Raw genomic sequence first — 21,600 nt, 5'->3', positions numbered from 1 at the left:
GTAGGTCACAGTGAGGAATAGGGAAGCATATACACTGTAGGGAGAAGTATCAAAATCATTTAAGGTCTTTTTTCCAAACTAGTGTTCCTCTCCAACATCCAACAACTCTTGGAAGTCTGGTGCTCCCTCTAGGTGAAAATCATTTGCTGTCGTATGGAGTCACTGTTGCTGAGTTCCATCCCCCAGTTACAGTACAGTGGAAAACAGGTTTAGAATCTAGAACTTGTTTGTATGTTGTCACTTGTTATATTCCAAGTAGGTTAGAACCATGGAAAAGAGATTGCAAATGGTATAGTTTCTTCTAAATATTCAATTGCATATATGTATGTATATGTAATTATAAATAAAAATGAATTTTTATTGAACTGTTACATGAACATAGGTTTTTGTTGGTTTTTGAGACAGAGTCTCGCTCTGTTGCCTAGGCTGCAGTGCGGTAGCGCAATCTTTGCTCACTGTAACCTCTGCCTCCTGAGTTGCTGGGATTACAGGTGTATTCCCCCACACCTGGCTAATTTATATTTTTAGTCGTGATGGGGTTTCACCATGTTGGCCAGGCTGGTCTCAAACTCCTGACCTCAAGTGATCCACCTGTCTTGGTCTCCCAAAGTGTTGGGATTACAGGCATGAGCCACTGTACCCAGCCTGAACATAGTTTAATGGTACTTCAAGGCTAATACGGAAAGCCCCTTGCGCCATCCTTTCCCATTCCTCAGTCCCATCCTGGGAGATACTCAGCCTTCAGTTTTTTCTGACTCGGTTTTTTCAGCCTTCAGTTTTTGGTTTTAGTTTTCTAAATAATATGATTATACAGCCATTTATTTTTTAGGCATTTGTCAACTTACTATTAAGACAGGTGAAAATTTCTTTTATCCTTTCACATCCTTCTAATATTTTGATTAGATCATGTACTTGCTTGCATAACTGTGATCATACTTGTATGTTCACTCATAACTAGTTTAATGTGCTTACATTTTCATTCTCATACATTTTGTCTTGGAGTTGTCTTATTTTTTGGCTTTTTATGCATATCATTGATTCTTCCCAAACAGTCCCAAATAAATTTGTTACAACTTTTCTTGATTCTGTACTTGTTTCAATCTAGACTAATTTCTCTCATCCAGTTGTACAGCAGTTTTCCGGAGACAGCACTATCGTGAGGATTTGTTTTTCTTTCTCTTGAATTGGATCCCTCATTTTCTGGATCCCGTGTCTTAATTTACTTCTTTGTTAACATGGAACACTTCTTTCAGTAGTTACTTGGGAATGAGTGCGTGAGAGATCAGTCAGTTATTTAGTGACTTCATATTTCTGAAAGATGGTTTGCATGGAATAAGAAATTCTAGGTGGAAAAGCAAATTTGGAATTTTTGAAAATTTTGACAAGTGTAATCAAATTCAGAATTTTGAAGGCATTGCTCTATTCTAATTTGCAAAATCTTGAGACATCTGATGCAGTTTTTATTTTTGTTTCTTTGTTTTCTCAGAATCTCTTTGTTTCTCGTGTTCTAAAATTGCATGATACTGTTCTTTGATGGGTTTGGCAACCTGGAAAATATTAAGTTCTTGATCTCTCCCCTTCCTCATTTTCTTTGTTCTGGAACACTATGACATAGTGGAGCTCCCAAATTGAATGTTGGGCTGTATTTTTTTTTTTTTTCTGGTCTGGGATATTTGTCTAAGACAGTTTTCCAATTTGTACTGCATTTTATTTTTGGCTAGCATTAAATTACTTGTCTCTGTGTAGCTCCACGCTTCACTCTTGCCTCTAAATCCTAGGCCTCCCTGAATTCTGCAGAGTCAGTCCCACTGCCACTCATCCGTGATAGCCCTGCTAAGGCAGATACCACTCTTCTTACCATGTTCAATACATTTGTTGAGCTCTTCCGTATTGTTTCTTCCTATTTTAATTTTTCTGGTTTGTAATTTGTACTCCTGCTTTTTTACTGGGCTTTTGGGAGGAAGAAGGTATAGAGTGTTCATTTGCATGTTGAGTTTATATGCAGGTGACTTTATGAAACTTGTAACTGCTAGACAAGGATGGCTGGGTGTTCAGTGTGTAAGAATGCTTGTGTTTTTTTGAAAGTAGAAAAATGCTGTGTGATAGACTAGTTGTTCGTTGCTTGATTCTTGATTAATTTTGTCTACTTTCGTTATTTTGAGGCTCAAGCATTTTGAAATATTCATTGTCTGTGACTCCTCTTTGATGGGTACTAAATTTCCTGGGAGTGAATTTAGATATCTGAGATGTAATATATGAAAGAAAAAGCAAATGCTTGAGAATGTCCCTAGACTAGACACTTCATGTGAGAATATTTCTTTTTGTGACCCAAAACTTTTTTTTTTGAGATGAAGTTTCATTCTTGTTGCCCAGGCTGGAGTCCAATGGTATGATCTGCCTCAGCCTCCTGAGTAGCTGGGATTACAGGCAAGTGCCACCAAACCCAGCTAATTTTGTATTTTTAGTAGAGACAGGGTTTCTCCATGTTGGTCAGGCTGGTCTCTAACTCCCGACCTCAGGTAATCTGCCTGTCTCAGCCTCCCGAAGTTCTGGGATTACAGGTGTGAGTCACCGTGCTTGGCCCCAAAACTCTTCTTAAAGGTGGCCTTGCAGGTACATTATAGTTAAAATGAAGTAGGTTGTCTTGCTTTGTTCTTAAGTGGCTCTCCAGAAGTCTAACTGGTCTAGAGGCAGTCTTATCCCCCTCACTGGTGTATAGTTGAATTCAAACTTGAATGCGAGGTTTGGGTTTACATCTCATCTCTGCCACTTACAATCAGTGTATCCCTCAACAGTTAAATTCCTTAGTCTCCATGTTCTTCCCCCTTCAGGGGAGGTTAATATTCCACAAAGTTAGAAGATTATAGGAGAGAGGAAAAGTAGTAAATGCCCCAAAATGAGGTGGTTACTTCTATTGTATCTTCGAAGGATAGATGGCTTAAGGCAGATCAGGTAGTTGGGAGATTTCTTAAAATCAGCATGGTAAGAGCTAACATGAACATTTTCATTATTCAGAGAAATATGACATAGCTTTTTAACGTATAATATGTTTCTGAGAAAAGTTACTAGTTATATTGTCTTCGTCCAAGAATTGGTCTTTGGGTACAGATGAGGCTTGAGAAAATGACATTCCCTCTTAGACTAGGTAGTGTGAAGGGGAAAAAAAAATGACATTCCTCTTCCCCCAAAGCAGAGTGAAGTCTGTATGGGATATAGGTGTAAAGAAAATTTTGGACTGAGCGTGGTGGCTCACGCTTGTAATCCCAGCACTTTGGGAGGCTGAGGTGGGTGGATCACTTGAAGTCAGGAGTTCAAGACTAGCCTGACCAACACGGTGAAACCCCATCTCTACTAAAAATTAAAAAAATTAGCCGGGCACGGTGGCACATGCCTGTAATCCCAGCTACTCAGGAGGCTGAGGCAGGAGCATCCAGAGGCAGAGGTTGCAGTAAGCTGGGATCATGCCCCTGCACTCCGGGTGACAGAGCAAGACTCCAACTCAAAGAAAATTTTGTGGAACACATTTTCTCACTGACATGAAAAATGTTTCAAAGATGAATAATGTCCATCAAGCCATGGCAATGGAAGTGAGGATGATAAAGGATTGCACAGCTGTGTACAACCTCACCGTTAGTATCCTGCTGGGATAGTTGGTCTCCTCATCACTGTAGCATCTTTTATGTACAGCAGAGGGCAGAAGCTCCTTGGCATGTATGTGAGGGAACCACATAAATGGAAGGCTGATATTCCTGAGAAGGGAGGATGTGCAAACACTCACAGAATAAAGCCTTTGTAAAGGAAAGGCGGCTGATGAGATGGAGTGCTTCCTTCACCTGCGGTGGGTCTGTAGCCATGAAATCTCCCACTCACAATCGCTTTTTGTAGCTACTGGAAGCACTAGGCCTCTGACCTGCCATCATCCTTGTTATGATGTCATAATCATATTCTGTCCCTGTTTATTGCAGTTCTCTGGTTTGTCTGGAGTGTTTGCAAGTCAGTCATCATAGTGGCAGCTTCTGCCTGCTACAGGATATTTATATATGGAAACATACCATGGCAGGAGTGCTGGAAAGGTGGTGTCAGCTTACACAGTTGCTTCAGCCAAATAAGGACCGTAACTTCAATCCAATAAAAACCTCATCAGTTACCAACTAAATCAGGACATGGTGTTTTTTTGTTGTTTTCTTTTTAAAGCATAGTTTTAGTAATATGTTTACTAAAAACCTTAGACATTATGAAAAAAGTCAGGATTTGGAATCTTACACTGCTTGGCTAAATTAAGACTAAATATAGACCAACAGTTTCATACTGGGGCTTATGGGCCTCATAGGAGCACCTGTATGCTGAAGAAAGGCAAAGAGAGAACTACAGAATTTGTAGAAACGTTTTGGTGTAGTTGCTTCTGAACAATTAGTTTTTGTTTGTTTGTTTTGTTTTTCTGGTAACCTAGCAGTCAAAGCTCACATTTTTGTAAGTAACTTGCATGCTATTACTCTACTGAGACTGAATTAGTATTATTGAGTCTGGGAAGTTTTTGTTGCATGTGCTGTGTTTTTCAATTTTGATAGAAATGATTTAGACTTGATTTTAAAAATTACTTCCTGAACATGAAGAGGCATTGACTTGGAAATGAAATTAAAGAACAAATTACCATGACTTATTCAATAAAACTGCTTATTAGCTTTGAATTATGCCCTATTATAACTATTCTGATTTTGTGTCAAGCAATACTGGTGTGAGTTATTTCTATGGTTTGATACCAAGCACCTGTGGTTAAAAAAATAAAGCACAAGGCAATTTTTCATAGACAATTATCTTTATTTGTCGGAATATTTATTTGTAAATAGCAAAATAATTCTTAAATGACAAAAAAATCAACTGTTAGCAGTGATCTAAACCAGAGGAAAATGAAATTACTTACATGTTTCCAGTCAAGGTATAAGAAAGGGTTCTGTTAAAGGGATTCTGCTTTAGCCAATCTTGGTGAATAAGAAATTTGCACACTGGAGTTGAAAAGGAGGGTCAAGTTAGTGTGATGAAGAATAGCTAGTAACACTGGCTTCTCCAGGCTTGCTGGTTGTTCCTAGATGCCCTCATTTGGAGATGCCAAAGATAGCAACTACTGGGTGTCAAACAGCTGTGGGGTCTGGTTTTAGGGCCATGTGACCTTGTATCCATTTACTAGCAGACTCATGAGTCATTTGCAAGTCATCTGCAGGCGCTTGGAGCCCTGGAACAGCACCCAGCTCAGTTTTCTGTGCTAGTTCTTTATTTTTTCACTTGCATGTTGCAGTTCATTAAAAAAAAAATATTGGAATAGCATATATTTACATTGTGACTTCACTCTAAAGAAGACATTTTCTTTCAGAGCACATCATGGCTCACTAGGTTGCTGTCTTAGTTTTTTTGGAGTCACCTTTTGAGTAGATAGCAAGGCCAGTAATTTGGAGATTTTATTAGCTGTACTCTTAAAGTCAGTTTTTGTGGCTGTGATTTTTTAGCTAGGTCTCTATTTTGTAAACATTAATTAAGCCTCAGTATGAAACTTAAGCAACAGCAGATACATTCCTGAAGGGGAAGCTAAGGCTCAAGGCTATTAAGTCAGAGATCCAAAAATGAACCATGCTTCAGTTACCACACCTAAAATAGAAGCTGTGTGTGGAACAATGGTCCTGTGATGTGGCACATAAAACTTTTTTTCCTGGTCAAATATTACTGTTTCGTCAAATATTAGTATAAATAAATGATAAAATATAAAACACATCTAAAAGAATTGTTTTAAAATCTGTGACTATGCGTGAGCGAATATTTTGGGGCCTTGGATTTATCTGCAAAAGGATAAGATTCTAAGGCCTTTTTACTCTATTTGCTGCTGCTTTTTAATTTTTTAAAATTGTCTTATCAAGTCATAGGAATGCTCTATGAAGTATATTTGGAATTCAGTAATATCAATAAAGTGCTACGGTAGTATCTTATCTGAAAACAACTCAGGGAATTGTTTGTTCTGATTAATTAAAATTTCAGGATAAGTGAAACATACTTTTTTAGCTTTAACTCTAAAAAATATTTTAGTCCACGACTTTTTGAGCTCACTTTCTTAGCTAAGGTTCTGGTAGCATATTTTTCACAAGTACCAGTAGTTTTAGGTATTACTGGGAAACTGCTGGGGTTTTTTGTTTGTTTGTTTGTTTGTTTTTTAAATATTTTAGACTATAGTTTAAGTTGCTCAGTAAATGTCTGATACTTTTTCCCCCATATCTTCTTTAGGTGTATACTTTTTAAATTTTTTTCTGAATTTGGTTTCTCCCAACTCTATATTTCTCTTCATTCTGTAGTTGAGTTTTAAAGGAAATTTTTGCAATAACAGGAAGTACACAGTGTGTTGTCAAATATGCACAGGCACCATATTTATCGCGTTGACTTTATAGAGTCCAGATAGACATTACATGAGGATTTTTATCCTCAATCTTATTTCTGTTCATGTACTTATTATTAACTGCCTCCAATTCTTTTGAAAATGGTGAGATTTAAATCCTAAATAAACATTTCAGGTGTTCCATCTTAACGTAAGTCACCAACTTCTAAACCTGGCACTGGGAATTTGAAGAATAGGATTGGTCCCTACTCTAAGGAGTTTTCAGTCTATCCGGGGACATCAAAGATGTGAGCAAATAAGTGCAATAAAATACTATAGATGTTCTGATAGAAGAATGTAAAGAATCCAACAAAGGCAAAAGGAAAGACAGGTTTGTTCTGTCTTCTTAGGGGAAGTGATGTTTGAGCTGAGTCTTGAGGCAGGATTAGGAAGGGATATAGAAAAGAAAAGTAGCGCAAAGCAAGACTTAGTGAACGCTGAACAGAAGGCCTGATTCCAGCTCTGCTACCAGGCAAATGTGTGATCCTGGGCATTCACCTCGCCGAGCTTCCATTTCCTCATTTGCGGAAAGGATGGGGGCTAAAGCACATCTAACACCATTTCTAGATTGAAAAGTCCTCTATCATGATTAGACTCAATAACCATGAAAGGAAAAGCTTTTATAGTAATTGAAATTTGTCTTCCTAGAGCCTTCTTTTCACGTAATTAAATGGCCACAAGTTCTCTGTTGTGCTAGAGATACATCTCCACGTAAACCTTTTAAACTCACCAGGCTTTTCAGTGTTGCTTGCAGTTGTGCTGTCATTAAAGAATATTACTTTTAATATTTAATAAACCTCAAGCTATTTATTACATAAGTGACCTCAGTCTAAGGGAAACCCAGGTGGAAGAGATCTTGGAGGTCCTGAAGTCTAGCAGGATTTCTCTCTATAGCATCTAAGTTTGCTAAGATTGTTGTCCTGGGGACTCATAGTCAGCATCTTATGGCTAAAGGAAATGTGTGAAGGGAAGGACTTATATGCCATATGGAGGAAGGCTATAAAAATTGCAATTTTCTATTAAAGCCTCCTGCAATTAGAATGGTTCATGGTAATATTCTCTTCTTTCAGAATGTTTTATGGCCACTGCTGACTAGCTTAATTTTGTGTACCTAGTCTTCTTGCACAAAGGGGATTTGAGGCATCTCACCAGAATATGAACAATGTAATAAAAGAGAAAAATTTAAAAATCAGTTACAAAACAAAAAACAGATCCAGGGAAAGTATAGGCAGAACTGAGAAATCTGAGGAGGAGAAAAGAGAGTTTGCAGAGAAGCAGGGTGTACACAGATGTACAATTCTTAAAATTGGGCCACACGTTTGACTGTGAGCTTCCTGGCAAGCAAAGCAAAAAGAACGATTACAAAGTGGTCCACAGAAGGAAATATTTTTTTTTCCAGATAAGCCAAGTTCTCTAGACCCTTAGCTGAAAATAGTATTTGTGGGTAGTTCTTCATAGGCCCGTATGGCTTCCTGATGGCTGTGCTTCTTGTGAAGTTGAGTTCACAAGCCCAACCTCTTGTTTTTAACGTCAGTGTTTTCTTCCAGGGACAATGACTCATTCTTCCCAGGACACTGGTTCTTGTGGCATTCAGGAAGATGGAAAGCTTTATGTGGTGGATTCCATAAATGACTTAAACAAATTAAACCTCTGTCCAGCCGGATCGCAGCATCTGTTCCGTATGTGTGCTGGGGAAGACAGAGCGGCCCTTCCTAGCTTCTAGGCTACCTAAAAATAGCCACTGCTGACTGGATGTGTGGATGTGGTGGGGGTGGAGTGGGCATTAGGAAGAGGTTGGCACTGGAAATGTTATTTGCTGTTAGGGAAGTTTTGCCTCTGTTTTCTGAACACTTGACAGGATTATGGGCTTTCTTGGCTCCAACACAAGATTTGAACTCTTGACTTCAAATATTCTGAGATCCTGGGGCCTCAGATCTCTGGAAAGGGGTGGAGCCTGCAAAGCTGGACTCCTGGAGGCTCGCTCATCCGTCTCCCAGTGACCATGGCTCGGTTACCGATGGGGACCGCTTCCCACAAGAGTGTTGTTTTATAGCAGATTTGCCAAGAGAATACGCAATCCAGAGCATTTTCTACTTACAAATTACAACTTGCGCAATTAAGGGTTGGAAAAAGGGGGTGGGGGAAGCAAAATAACATCTGCTAAATATTAAATGTGTATCTTGCCTCCTAAATATTATAAATGAGCTCTGTCAGATCACTCTGAGCGCCATCTTTTCTAGCTTAAATGCTGACATTCAAACACCAGTGTTAATTGCTCACTTGCCATTTGTTTCATATACACTCTAAACTTATTGTCCCAATGTTATATCTATCATTTCCTGTCTAAATCCTTTCTAAATTTCTCCTTTTTTCTTCATTTTAATAAGTTCAAATTTTCAACTGTTTATTGCAGTCAGTCTCAATAGAAGTAGAAGTTTGGGCATCAGCCTACACTGTTGCTTTGATTAGGAAGCAAAAGTAACTGAAGGGTATGGCATAGGATATACTTACAAGGCATGGGACATAAGCCACCCATCTGTCCATAATCACGTGGCACAGTGAGTGGGACCAATTCAACGTAGGAGAGTATGCAAAAAGTAATCCGATGATCTCCACTGCCCCAGGTTTCTGTGTTGCTTATTCAGTTTAATCTGGGTGTTATTAGGCAAGCAGACCTTGCAAAAACAGTGATAAAATGCAGACAATTCTTGGTTTGAGTGAACCAGCTGTTGATAAAATGTAACTGCATTCTCAGTTCAACTGCAAAGCATTTAAAAGAACCTTGCTTCCAGGGCATATCCATCCAGAAGACAGCTTTAAGAGAACAATAAGATCACTTGGACACAGGAAGGGGAACATCACACACCGGGTCCTATTGTTGGGGGGGTGGGGGGATAGCATTAGGAGATATACCTAATGTAAATCATGAGTTAATGGGGGCAGCACACCAACATGGTACATGTATACATATGTAACAAACCTGCACATTGTGCACATGTACCCTAGAACTTAAAGTATAATAAAAATGAATAAATAAATAAATAAAATTAAAAAAAAAAAAAAAAGAAACCAAAATAGGTCAGGGCCGTTTTTGTTTAAATGGATGTAGGCTTAACTGATTATTCCTATAATAAAAGAAGTTTCCAGGGAGATATCCCAGAGCATTCAATTGAGTCTTCCACCCGGCATAGGTGTCCCACACCCAGTTCTGTTTTACTCCTGGGTTACTTTGGGAAAGGGTAATAGAATTTCTATCACTCTTAGCCTTTAACTTCTATATTCCCTCCCCCCACACACAAAAATTCATGTTCTGCTATTTCAGCGTTAAGACAGCCTTCAAAGAACTTTCCAAACAGGTCTAAGGAGATAGCTTAACCCTGCTTATTCCTTGAATACCAATAGAGAAGAAGGTAAATAATTCACAGATTTCTTTCTGCCCAAAGACATTCCTAAAACAGAAGTCACTTTCTAGGCTTGTCAGAGAGAAACTGGGTGTATCCATTACTCATGGTCTAACAGTGGGCTACTGTTCAGTTCTGCTGACAAGTTGTATGCTGAGCAGTTTTTGTCCTTGTTTTTTGTTTGTTTCGTATTAGCTCTAGAGGACAAAATCCCAGTCCTTGGCACAAACTCAGGAAATGGAAGCCGGAGTCTGTTTTTTGTGGGGCTGCTAATTGTGCTGATTGTCAGCCTGGCACTGGTTTTTTTCGTGATATTTCTAATAGGTAAGTACCACCACAGGTTTCTTTTTTATTGCTTGTATGCATTTATTCATAGCTGGCTGACTTTGGTCCTGCAGAGTTTGCACCCTCCAGTCAATGCTTCCTGGTGGTCAATGCTTACATTGAAAGAAGAAGGAATGCCTCGAGTGAACCCTGCTGGCTGAGGACAGGGTCCCTTGGGCACAAACCCACTGCAGAAGCCCACAGTGCCAGAAGTCCATGAATGTGTATGTTGAATAATTCTATAGCACTTTAATTTCTCACTTGGAGACTCTAGCTGCCCAGTGGAAGGCAACTTATTCTGGTTGATTCTAGCTTTACTTTATCCAATGCCTAGATTTCTCCACTAAATTCAGATCTATAACTCACAGTCACATTGAGGCTTTGAACTGAACTCGCTCCCAGGTTTTCTCACTTGCATATCATCCTAGACATCAATGAGAAGCACTTGAGGGCTTGTACGAGGCCCCAGAGACAGTGTTGGAGATGTATAAATGTGGCTTCTTTCCAATTTGATCGTGTTCAGGCAACCTGCTCCTAATATAACCTGCTTTGTCTGCTCCTGGCCTGGGCCATGCATGTTGTGACCTTGAGTGGTGACTCAGACTTCCCCACCTCAGCTTCTCAGTCAAGGATCCTTCAAGCCTCCAGCGCCGCCACCCTCTCTGCCTTGGATGTGGGAGGGGTGCTGTCCACCTGTGGTGCTGTCGCCCCGTTCTGAGCATTGCCTCTTCCCACGGAGCCCACAAGTTTCCCCTCTCATCTGGAATTATTTTAATTCTCTTCCAGATGACTTAAGAGTAGATGGAGCCTAAGGGAAGGTGTCATCTTTGATACCTTTTTGCCTGGGTGTACTGCACCGTCATTTCTTCCACCCCTGAGTGCTTTATAGCTTTTGGGAGGGCTCTAATTTAATCTCATTCAGGATTAGAGGAGGCAGAGGTGGTGATGACGATGAGAGGAGACAGGTGGGCAGAGTTCATGATGACCCTTTCACCACTTTCAATCCCATTTCCTCCCCTGAAGACTCCTCCCTCCTTGCAGCTTGAACGTCTTTAGCCTCTGGAGAAAAAGGGACTGGGAGGGAGGGGTCATGTTTAATTGCTTCTCTTGCACCTGGCTGATGCCCTTTTGTATTTAGAAGCTAACATGAGAACTATTTTTACAATAGTTGCAAACTTGCATCTGATGATCAGTTAGGGGAGGCTTGGCTACTGAACCAGCAATGCCAGAAAGAGCACATGGGCTAGTATTCTGAACCGTTACTCCAACATAAATTAATGCTGGCCATGTCATTCTACCACACCCGCCTGGGGGTAATAACCAAGTTAAACTATTAGGAAATTTTAGGTATGTCTACAGACATGTAAACACCTCCCCACCCCGCCAAATTCTTTTTTTCTGTGAGATAAGTAGCAAGATTGAGGGAAATAATACTAAATGCTATATATTGAGTCATTACTCTGTCCCAGACACTGTGCTAAGCCCTTGATACCTCTTTGTTCACAACCTCGTAACAACTCTGTAGTGTAGAATCCATTATTATTATTATTATTATTTTAAGATGAAATCTTACTCTGTTGCCCAGGCTGGAGTGCAGTGGTGTCATCTCAGCTCACTGCAATGCCATCTCCCAGGTTCAAGTGATTCTCCTGCCTCGGCCTCCCAAGTAGCTGGGACTACAGGTGTGAGCCACCATGCCCAGCTAATTTTTGTATTTTTAGTAGAGATGGGGTTCTACCATGTTGGCCAGGCTGGTCTCGAACTCCTGACTTCAGGTGATCCTCCCGCCTTGGCCTCTCAAAGTGCTGGGATTACAGGTGTGAGCCACCGCACCCGGCCAATTCCATTATTATTTTGGTTTTATGAATGCTGAAACTGAGGTTTAGAGAGATCTATTAATGTGCCCAAGGTCATGTTGCTAATAAGTGGCAAATTGGGGCTCAAGGACACTCCACTTGACATCAAAGACTATGTACTTTATCAACATCACTATGTTCCACTTGTATGAATAGCATATTTTATATTTGCCTTGAGTGTTTTTTTATTGAAGACAAAGTCATATTAAGTGAGAAACAGAAAGATCAGGTGAATAAAGAAGAGTATCTTTTTACTGGACAATTGCTCTGTGTTAGATACATTAAGTTTATTATCTTAAATCTTTCCTCTAGCCATCTTAGAAAATTTAACTCTGATAAGCAACCTCAAAGTGTTTCATTCTGTATCTTATTTCCAAAGATCTTGTGTATTTGGAAAATATTGTTTTTCCATTCTAATGGGTGGTCTGAGGGGGAATGATTACACAATCATTTTGGGCCGGTAATTCAGAACAAGCAGACTTAGGTCAAAATAGGCTGGAACCCAAAGAATGTAATTTCTCAAATAAGGAGTGAAAACCTTTTTCTGAGAATGGGTCTCAAAATGAAGCAGCACAGCAATCACGTCTGGGAGGATAATCAAATATGCCGACAGTTTCCTCTGGTTGCTCACAGCAAGGTCTTTTTTAGCCATAATTGGTGTGAAGTTGCCAAAGGTAGCCTAGGCTGGCACCAAGAGGTTGTAAAAACAATTCACTGGCTAGGCAACTTCAGTCTTCACCGGTTTCTCTCCTGGGCTTCTGGCATGCATGGATATGGGAACAGGGGATTTGCCAAGAGTGTCTTTCAGCATCAGCTGAGCACCAGTGTGGGGCTCTGATGAATTTCAGTGGAACACAGTGGAAACCAATGTAACATAGTCTGTTTTCTGTTTTGAAGTTCAAACTGGAAACAAGATGGATGATGTGTCAAGAAGACTAACAGCTGAAGGAAAAGACATAGATGATCTTAAGAGAATAAACAATATGATTGTAAAGCGACTCAACCAATTGGACTCTGAACAAAACTAAAGAAATTATTTTCTGAGAGCAACTGCTAACACCTTGAGCTTCTTACTTTCCTGGGAGTGTACAGGGTTAGGAACTGAGAAACTGCACTTCTTCAGGCAACAGATGATCTGGTCAGGGAACCCACCCCTGGGGCCCACTTTCTGCAGCAAGATGGGATCAACCCCAAGGCAAGTGGGTATGGGAATAGCAACTAAAAAGGGGTGAACTTGTCTCAGCCCCCTTTTATGGTAGGACACTTCATCTTTAATGGGGTTAAGGGTGGGCGGCTAGCAGGGAGGAGAATCAACAGAAGGCAAGAGAACTTGACTACGTACATACAGGTTCTTACCGAAGGAGCTTTGCTACCAGAACAAATTCACTGTGTCAGTGAAGTTCATGACATCTCATGCACCTTTACAGATGCCTGGGAAAGCCTGAGAAATTCATTGAGTTTTATGTGTTGAAGGGAACCAGGTGATTACTCTTTTCAATAAGATGGATTCTGCTCAGGTGATTAGAATTTAACTCTATTTCCCCAGGGACAGCAATGGGTGGGCCCCAGAGCTAGTTGCTGTCTAGTGTTTGCTGGTGAAAACATGAGCAGTAGTTATGGCATTGGATCTGGTTATGTAGGGTTGGAGGTTGAAAGGAAAAGCCTAATTAATTCAACTAATGTTTATTAAGCTCCTACTCTGTGCAAATCACTCTACTCTAGAGGAGCTTCCATAAGAGTGCAGGATAAAGAAAGGAGATGGACAGTTATATGTAATTATATAAGCTTCGTTTACTTTGCTTCTCATGAAAAAACCCCTTTGGTACCCTGCTGATTGATTTGGAAGAAATCTGGTAGGTTTGTGGCCTTCGCTAAATTACGCTAGGAAATTATGTAGTTAGAATATTTGGAACCTGCATTAGTTCCAGCAACGAAAGTAAGACACACAGCATATGACATAAGATACAGTGTGAAATAAATGAGTTTAAAAAGCATACGAGTCTTAGAAAATCTTTTATTTAATATAAAAATATTTTACCAGTCATGAAGAATGTATTATGATTTTATCATTTTGGGTTGATCAAAAACATTTGGGTTTACTAGGACATTAAACATTCACTTTATAACACTAAATAGTTAATGAAATAAACACATTTTGCTTATCCAGTTTTGCACTCAAAAACCATTTGTATTGATACTCTTTTTCTTAAAATTGGTAGCTATCATGCAGAACATTGTTAAAATGAGAAATTTGCAATTACTGGAAAATCTTTTTTGACCTATTGATAGAGTATGGCAAAAATCATTGTTATCACGATTTGTTGTAAAGTTGTTTCAGAAACTGATGATCTGATGCAACAATTCTTTGAGAAAATCACTTATTTCTTTCCTTTCTGTATGCTTTTATTATACTTTTCTCCCTTTTCTGTCTAAACAGTGGATATATTTCATCCTCAGTAATAACCTTTAGTCCGAGAAATTTATAGTTTTTACAACATAAAATAGTGTCAGATAAGTCATTTTATTCCTCTTTTTGGAGCCAATGTTTTTTGATCTGTACTGTCCTGCCTGTATTGCACAGACAGAGGTGTGGTGATGTCTCCGACCCTCACAGTCTGGAAGATGTCAGTCACCACAACTCCCGGTACTGGGTATTGAATTCACAAATTAACAGTGTCCACTGAACGTGTTTAAAAAGTATTGGCTGGCTACAGATAATCTTATGGTAGTTAAATACAGCAGTTAAGAACATGGGTTTGGGGATCCAACATCCTGGTTTGAATCCTGGTGCCACCACTTATTGTGACTTTGGTGAAATTAACTTAATTTTTTGTTTTCAGTAAAATAGAATAATTAGATAATCGATTTCATAGTATTATGAGGCTTTAAAAAGGTTATACATATAAAGGACTTAAAAATATAAAGGACTAACTCAATAAATGTTAGTTGTTATTATAATGATATTGTTAAAAGTAGTAGGTGTGGTGTAGTGGAAATAACCAGCTACATTTAAACCTCTATTGGTGAGACTAAGGACCAAAAATTGTTTTTGTGGCATGGTTTAAGATGATAGCCACCCTGATCTCTTCTGACCACGGATGATGGTGTGAGAGTCTTTTAGCAAAATCACTCGTTAAGTTACGGTATAACAGGTGATGAGTATAAGCAGGAGGGTTTGTTGTTTTCCAAATGATCTAGTCTGAAGAACATAAAGATCCACATTCACCTACCTGCGCTGGAGCCAGGAACCTGTCTGTCTGCCCTGGGCTAAGGGCTTGACCCACAGGGTGCACTGGGAGGAGGGAGTGGGACACTAAAGGTAAGGCCCAGGAGAAGCAAAAGGAATAGAAGGGACAGCTGAACCAAGACATGTCCTGATAGGAAAAGATAACAGAGTTTTGCACTATTCTTTGGACTTTGGCTGTGTTCACAAAAGGCTGAGAGAGAGATGATTGTTCTACTAACAGATTTTATCTGCACGCCCTTCCTGATGTTGCTAGCCATTATGGGAGGATCACATATATCTTTTGACTCTAGGTCCAATGCTGTGTACTTTGTATTCTGCCATGAGGACCCTGGAAGAATCTTCTTATAGCCCCACAAATTGTTCTGTCTTGGTAACCACCTATAGGTTCTGGCCCAGCTCTGCATACCACACGCTGCTGTGACACATGGAGGCTGTTGGGTCTTGGAGCTACCCGGAACTATGAGGCCCTGGCTTCTAGTAAGGCCACTGAGCTGCAACCTAAGGGATACAGGGTACTTATCACTCAGGAATAGACCAGGGTCATCTGGCCAGGACTCTGTCAATGAGCACCAATTCCAAAGCAAGAACAAAGCAACAAGGAGATATGAAAATAACACAAAACAACTGTTTTGTTCTTGGTAAAAATAGCCTGGGGAAAAGGGAAGAATCTTGGTGCGCACGTCATTTGGACTAACTGAGGTATCTTGGAATATATTGTGCAAACCATCATCTTATAACAAATTTTTATTGCTTAGAAAAAAAATTAATGGAAACAAGTTCTCCTTGAGTCAGGGCATAAAAATAATTTTATTCCAGCTTAACATAATGACCCTATTTATATTCAGGAGAGAAGGATAAGCAAAAGAGATCAATCATCAGAAAAGACTGGTAATCTATCCCCTCTGTGAATGAGTTTGCCCCCAGGAAGCTATGAAAAGAAGAGAGAGCCTTAGAACTGTGGTCAGGCAGTGTATTTTCTTTTAAAGAAAAATAAAAATGTTCTTATTGGAATTCATGCAGCCACTTATTTGGTGAAGATGAAGATTTCTCAGTAATTATTTTTTTTCACATAGGGAAAACATTACTGAAATGTAATTCTACTTTTTATGAGGATGAAAATGATTTTTTAAAAAGCAATGAAAAAACAACACAGAACAAAAATCCATCTAATAAATGGGTACTAGGCATGTACACTGTGCCCAGCAGTGGGGCTGTGCTGTGCTGTCCTGTGCTGGATACTACAAGGGGTCTCAGAGGCGGTGAAGGCATGGTCCCTTCAAAGAGGCTTCCGATCTGGTCGTGCAAATAAGCCATGTACAGGCAACCAGTAATGATCTGTAATCATGAATCAGAAATAGCCGTTCCTCAGTGTGCCCATCCGAGTATCACTTGAGAGGCTGGAAAAACCCTGATTCTCGGACCGTGACCTCGGCTATTCTGACTTAGCAGGCATGGGGTGGGACTAGAAATTCCTGTTATGAAATGCTGCTGTGATGATTCTGGTGCTCAGTTTGGGTGGCTGGACTGATAATGGATTCAGAGTAAGCTTGGGTTCTGATTCTGGTTCTATGCACGAGTAACAGTGTGGCCTTGATCATGTTCCTGAATTCCCCTGACTTTCAGCATTTTCTTCTGTATCATGGGAGGGTGTTGCTGTTGGTGAGAATAAGGGAGTTGACACAAAGCCCTTCAGTCTCTGTGTTGTTTATAAGTCACTAAAAAATTAAGTGAACTTAAATTGTATATTAAAGAGGGGGTCCATTCTGTAGATATTATTTTCAATGTTTAGGCAACACTAGTAATCTCTTGTCCAAGAACCCCCAAATGTGTTCAGAAGAACATGCCTGTGTCACTTCCTCCCTCCCTCATTTTTATTTTCTCTTTATTTCCATCCCATTCCTGTACCTCCGGTCCCACTTGTCTTGACCTCCTCAACTGCACAGAGCTTAGGTTCCAGTTTATGGGGCTGTTGAGGGCTATTTTGATAGCAGGTATGAGCAAGCCCCTGGGAACCCTGAAGGGTGAGGGACCGGAGGAGAGTCCAGGCAAGGGGCTTGCTCTACATACTGCCCCAAGAGAGCCTGGGAAGATCTGGTTAAGTAGTGCTGCTCGGGTCTCTGCCTAAGGGAGTGGCTACACATTAGACTCACCCCCGCCTGATCCCACCCACATCAATTACATCAGGATCCACCAAGTCCCATCATTTTGAGTGGGAACTTCCAGTCTTGAGTCTTCTTCAGAAGACATTTTCTAGACCCTGTGATAGGAGAAGATTGACATTCCCTTCTGGGGATGGTCAGATGTCCCTTATTTGATCTAGCCATATAAGTGACTTAGAAACAACTCTACTCTTCAGATTTAGTGGGATTAAAAATGTAATCAACCAATATTAAAATATTCAATAATCAGTTGGAACCAATGACAGTCAGGTGCCGCGAACTGAGACAAGTGATTGATTTATTCCTCAGGAGCTGAGGAGCAAAACCAAATGTTAAAGTGAGCAGTGATAGGCTGTTATGTAGTACAGTGCAACTCCTAAAACGGCAAAGAATAAAATTTGTCTTAAATTTAGCTGAGTTTTCTGTCTTTGCAAAAGAGTCAATTTGGACAAAACTTGTGTTGCCCTTGAATTTCCCTCACCACTTCAGGGAAATCAAAAGAAGTCACATAATCGGTCAGAAAGAAATTGACGGAAGCATTTACTTCTGTTTCATTTCTTCGTTTTCTCCTTTTTTTTTCCCCTTCAAGATTAGTATTAACATTAACATAACTGGGAATTCTTCTGTAGACATTTGCTTTTTGGCTAGCAATGTGGGGAGTAGGATGTGAAGGTGGATAAGAAGAGAGAAAGCAGCCATACGTGAAATACAGAGCCCACCTGCAAGGCGGCAGTGTTTGAAGTCTTCTCAGATGGAGGCAGGCATGAGAGATTTCATGTCTTCCCAAGTGGATAAAGAACGAATGATCTGTGAAAAATGCAGTCCTGAATGTAGAGAGTCATGATCCTAATTCTTCATTTCTTGGCCTCATCTGTTCCCTTTTAAATTTTGAAACTTGATTCATTTTTCATGCATGAATCCCTAAAGAAATGAGTTGTAACAGGCTTGTTTCATTAGGAACATTCTTTCTGAATGTGGAGTGCTGCTGCCACAGAGCATTTATTGTTTAATGAACAAATGGAGCAGACCAAACAATTGAAAACCAGTTAATAATTCAATTATGGCTTCTCCACTGCTAAAAATGTCTAATTTGTCATTCCCTAAAATGATTTCAATATTGCCAGAATCAGACAAAATTAGAACTCTACTCTGTGTCCCCTTCCCAAACCTAGCAAATTTCTTTAATATTCATAAGTCAGGGTCAGCTTTTGAATTACTGTAAACTTATGTAGAGGCTCAAAAACAGTTTCTTTATAGACTCAGAAAAACACTGATGAAAGACATGAGGCAGCCTTTGACATTCAGTCTGGGACCTTTTAAAGAAAACCTTCCATGGAGATGCTAGAAAACCCAGGTTCTTGCCATATTACTTGATAGAAGTCACAAAGGAATCTTTTAGAATTGTTTTCCCGCCAACTTGATGCAATTCACTCTTCTTTTGAGCCTAGAACTTCATTCGAACCTCTTAGATTTTGCCTTGTAATTGTGTATTTGTGTTGTACCCTTTGTTTGATTCTGGTCTGGGCATCCCCAGCATGTTAGTACATTGCTCACTATCGTGAATTTGTTTAAATGAATTAAGCTAGGAGGAGTTTCCAGGCTGCCTGCATTGCCTCTGATTTGCAATTAGAGCAAAGTGGTGTTCACTAATAGGAGAGGAGGGACACCTGGTGGCAGTTGGGTACTTGAAGCGAAGGAGGTCCATTTGAAAGAAAGAAGGCAAGTGAGAGGATAGAGTATGTGTGGGATATTGGAAGGAGAGCAAATGGTGGCAACTGACCTAGAACAACTGGGAGCTGCAACTGGAGGAAATGGCCATGAGCAGGCTAAGAGGGCCACGTAGACAGTGGTGAAAACTGTGGACTTTGGAATTGAAGGACCTGCCTTTGAATCTGGCTCTGCTGCTCACAAGTTGTGTGACTTTGGCTAAGTTATTTACCTTTCCTGGGCCTTGATCAGCTCCTCAATAAAATGGGAATAATATCTCACAGACTTGCTGTGACAATTGAACAAAATGATATCTAGCACTTGGTAAGCACTGGATTTATGAGAGGGGCTAATGTTTTTATTTGCAGAAAGAAGGGGGAAAGCAGGGTCTGAGGCCCAGACAAGACCTTCTGCTGGCTCTAGCAAGGGGCTGATGTTTCTTTTGGATTTGAGGAATTTTTCTCAGAAGGGAGCTCTCTGATCCCACTTTTAGGAAGGTCTGCACAAGGTAACCTTATCTTCAGGCCTCCTCCGGGAAGAATCTTCCCGTGAAGCACTAGGAATTTATTAAGCTCCTGATGCTTTCATCATGTAGACATGCATCCCTCATGGATCTTATCTCTAATGGGGAAGCAAGGTTACCACACAATGGCAAAATAAGAAAGAAGACATGGTTAAGCGCCCAAATGTATGACCCAGAAAATAAGAGCTGGAATGGTTCAGGGGAGGGCAGACATCTCCTTGAGCAGACAATAAGCTAACTGCTATCCCAGGAAAGCCCTCAGCCCCATGCAGACCGGGACAGTTGGTCACCCTACCTTTAGAGAGAATAACAGAGCCATCTGGAGAGTTTCTTTGGATGTCTCTACAGAACCGCCCACAACTTCACCCTAACTTTTAGCTTTTCCTCAAGACTCAGATCGAGGTAAACTGCTTGTTTTAAGAACTGACTTCTGTCCTTAGTTCAATTTCCTATTCCTAACCCGGGACCATGTTCTATCTAGTCAATTTGTCCCTTTCCAACTTGTAAAATATTTCTCAAATCCATCTCTTCCTCCCTATCCGTACCGTCTGTGCTCTACTTAAGCCCATAATGGCGTTTTGTCCAAATGATTACAACAGCCTTCCCACTGGTCTCGTAGACTCTGGGATCGTCTCTTTCAAGTCCTATTCCACAAGGCCATTAGAATAATCTTCTTAAAAATGTAAATCTATACCCTCCCTAGTCAAAAATCTTTAATAGTTCTCAAATCCTGCTTTGTAGGTTTTTTATAGCATGCTATTTCTACGATGTCTTTGTTCATAGTGTCCCTTCTGTTTGAGATATTCTTTCTAATCCCTTCATTTCAACATCCCTCCTGTATGTATCCAGTCTTCTCAAACAGACCCTCTAAAATGTTTTTGGTTTTGCTTCCTCAAGGAGTCCTACCCCAATATTTTCAGGCACCAGATGGACTTTGGAGTCAGGTGAACTGGATTAGAATCTTAGTTCTGATTCTTAAAAGCTGTGTGGCCTGGGAAGGAAACTTAACCTCTCAGTTCCTTCCTGTCTGAAAATGAGGGTGATAACATTGACTCTATAGTGTTTGAAAGGAGATCACGTGTTTGTGAAACACTTAGCGTACTCCTGGTTTATAGACAGCCTTCCACTGGGCTGTAACCACCACGAGGGAAGAGACCATGTCTCCCTTTTTCATCCTTGAAACCTTAGTGCCTGGCAGTGTCTGGCAGACAGAAGGCTTTTTGAATAAATGAATAAGGAAACAGTAGCTTTTAGGAATGTATTTATATACATAGGTATTTCCTACAGTTTCCTCCTTATTAAAATTGCTTGGGGATAAGAAACCTTTAATTTTCCTAGGCTTTCTCTTATTTGCAAATGCATCTCTTTACTCCTCAAAGGTGGATTGTGGATTCTTCATGAAGAGTGATTTAACCTGGAAAGATTAGAGATGAAAGTTGACCAGGGAAAGCTTTTCTTAACTTGTAGTGACCTTTATGGAGGAATCCATTGCTTAGTGAACTCTGATGATGCAGCTCGTCCAGTCAAGGTCCACTCTCCTTGACCTTGCAGCTGCTGTCCTGGAGAAGGATGATGAGGGGGAGCTCAGTCAGCAGGTGAAACAGAAAGGGGGTCTTCCAGGAAAAGGGGGTGAATAGATTGTCCTTTTTCTTGCTTTACTCTCTACTCAAATTTGTCTGGTTTTTGTCTGTGCATTTTGTTTTGTTTTCAGACGTAGGAGAAAAGAGACATTTTGCTGGTAGTGGTGCAATTCTTTTTTTCTTCTTCTTCTTTTTTCTTTTTTTCTTTTTTCTTTTCTTTTTTTTTTTTTGCCTAGGCTGGAGTGCAGTGGTGTGATCTCGGCTCACTGGAACCTCTGTCTACTGGGTTCAAGCTATTCTTCTGCCTCAGCCTCCCCAGTAGCTGGGATTATAGGCACCTGCCACCACGCCTGGCTAATTTTTTGTATTTTTAGTAGAGACAGGGTTT

General features: G+C 40.2%; 1 protein-coding gene across 1 annotated transcript; it reads left to right on the top strand.

The window, feature by feature from the left end:
- Positions 1–2,501: 2,501 nt before the first annotated feature.
- Positions 2,502–13,990, top strand: LSMEM1 (leucine rich single-pass membrane protein 1). Its single transcript, XM_009203711.3, has 4 exons — positions 2,502–4,470; positions 7,963–8,094; positions 10,012–10,140; positions 12,894–13,990. Exons 2-4 carry the CDS (start codon positions 7,968–7,970, stop codon positions 13,022–13,024), a joined length of 387 nt encoding a protein of 128 aa, XP_009201975.1. The 5' UTR covers positions 2,502–4,470; positions 7,963–7,967; the 3' UTR covers positions 13,025–13,990.
- Positions 13,991–21,600: the final 7,610 nt, after the last annotated feature.

This window comes from Papio anubis, chromosome 4 (assembly GCF_008728515.1).
Source record: "Papio anubis isolate 15944 chromosome 4, Panubis1.0, whole genome shotgun sequence".
Classification (NCBI taxonomy): domain Eukaryota; kingdom Metazoa; phylum Chordata; class Mammalia; order Primates; family Cercopithecidae; genus Papio; species Papio anubis.
Note: the sequence above shows the minus strand (reverse complement) of the source record. Positions and strands in the feature narration are given on the sequence as shown.

Bases quoted from the DNA above. Each gene is read 5' to 3' on its own strand.
- LSMEM1 (XM_009203711.3), top strand. From the start codon at position 7,968: ATGACTCATTCTTCCCAGGACACTGGTTCTTGTGGCATTCAGGAAGAT. The intron at 8,095-10,011 runs GTATGTGTGCTG...GTTTCGTATTAG, and splicing joins CGGATCGCAGCATCTGTTCC to CTCTAGAGGACAAAATCCCA. The intron at 10,141-12,893 runs GTAAGTACCACC...TCTGTTTTGAAG, and splicing joins TTTCGTGATATTTCTAATAG to TTCAAACTGGAAACAAGATG.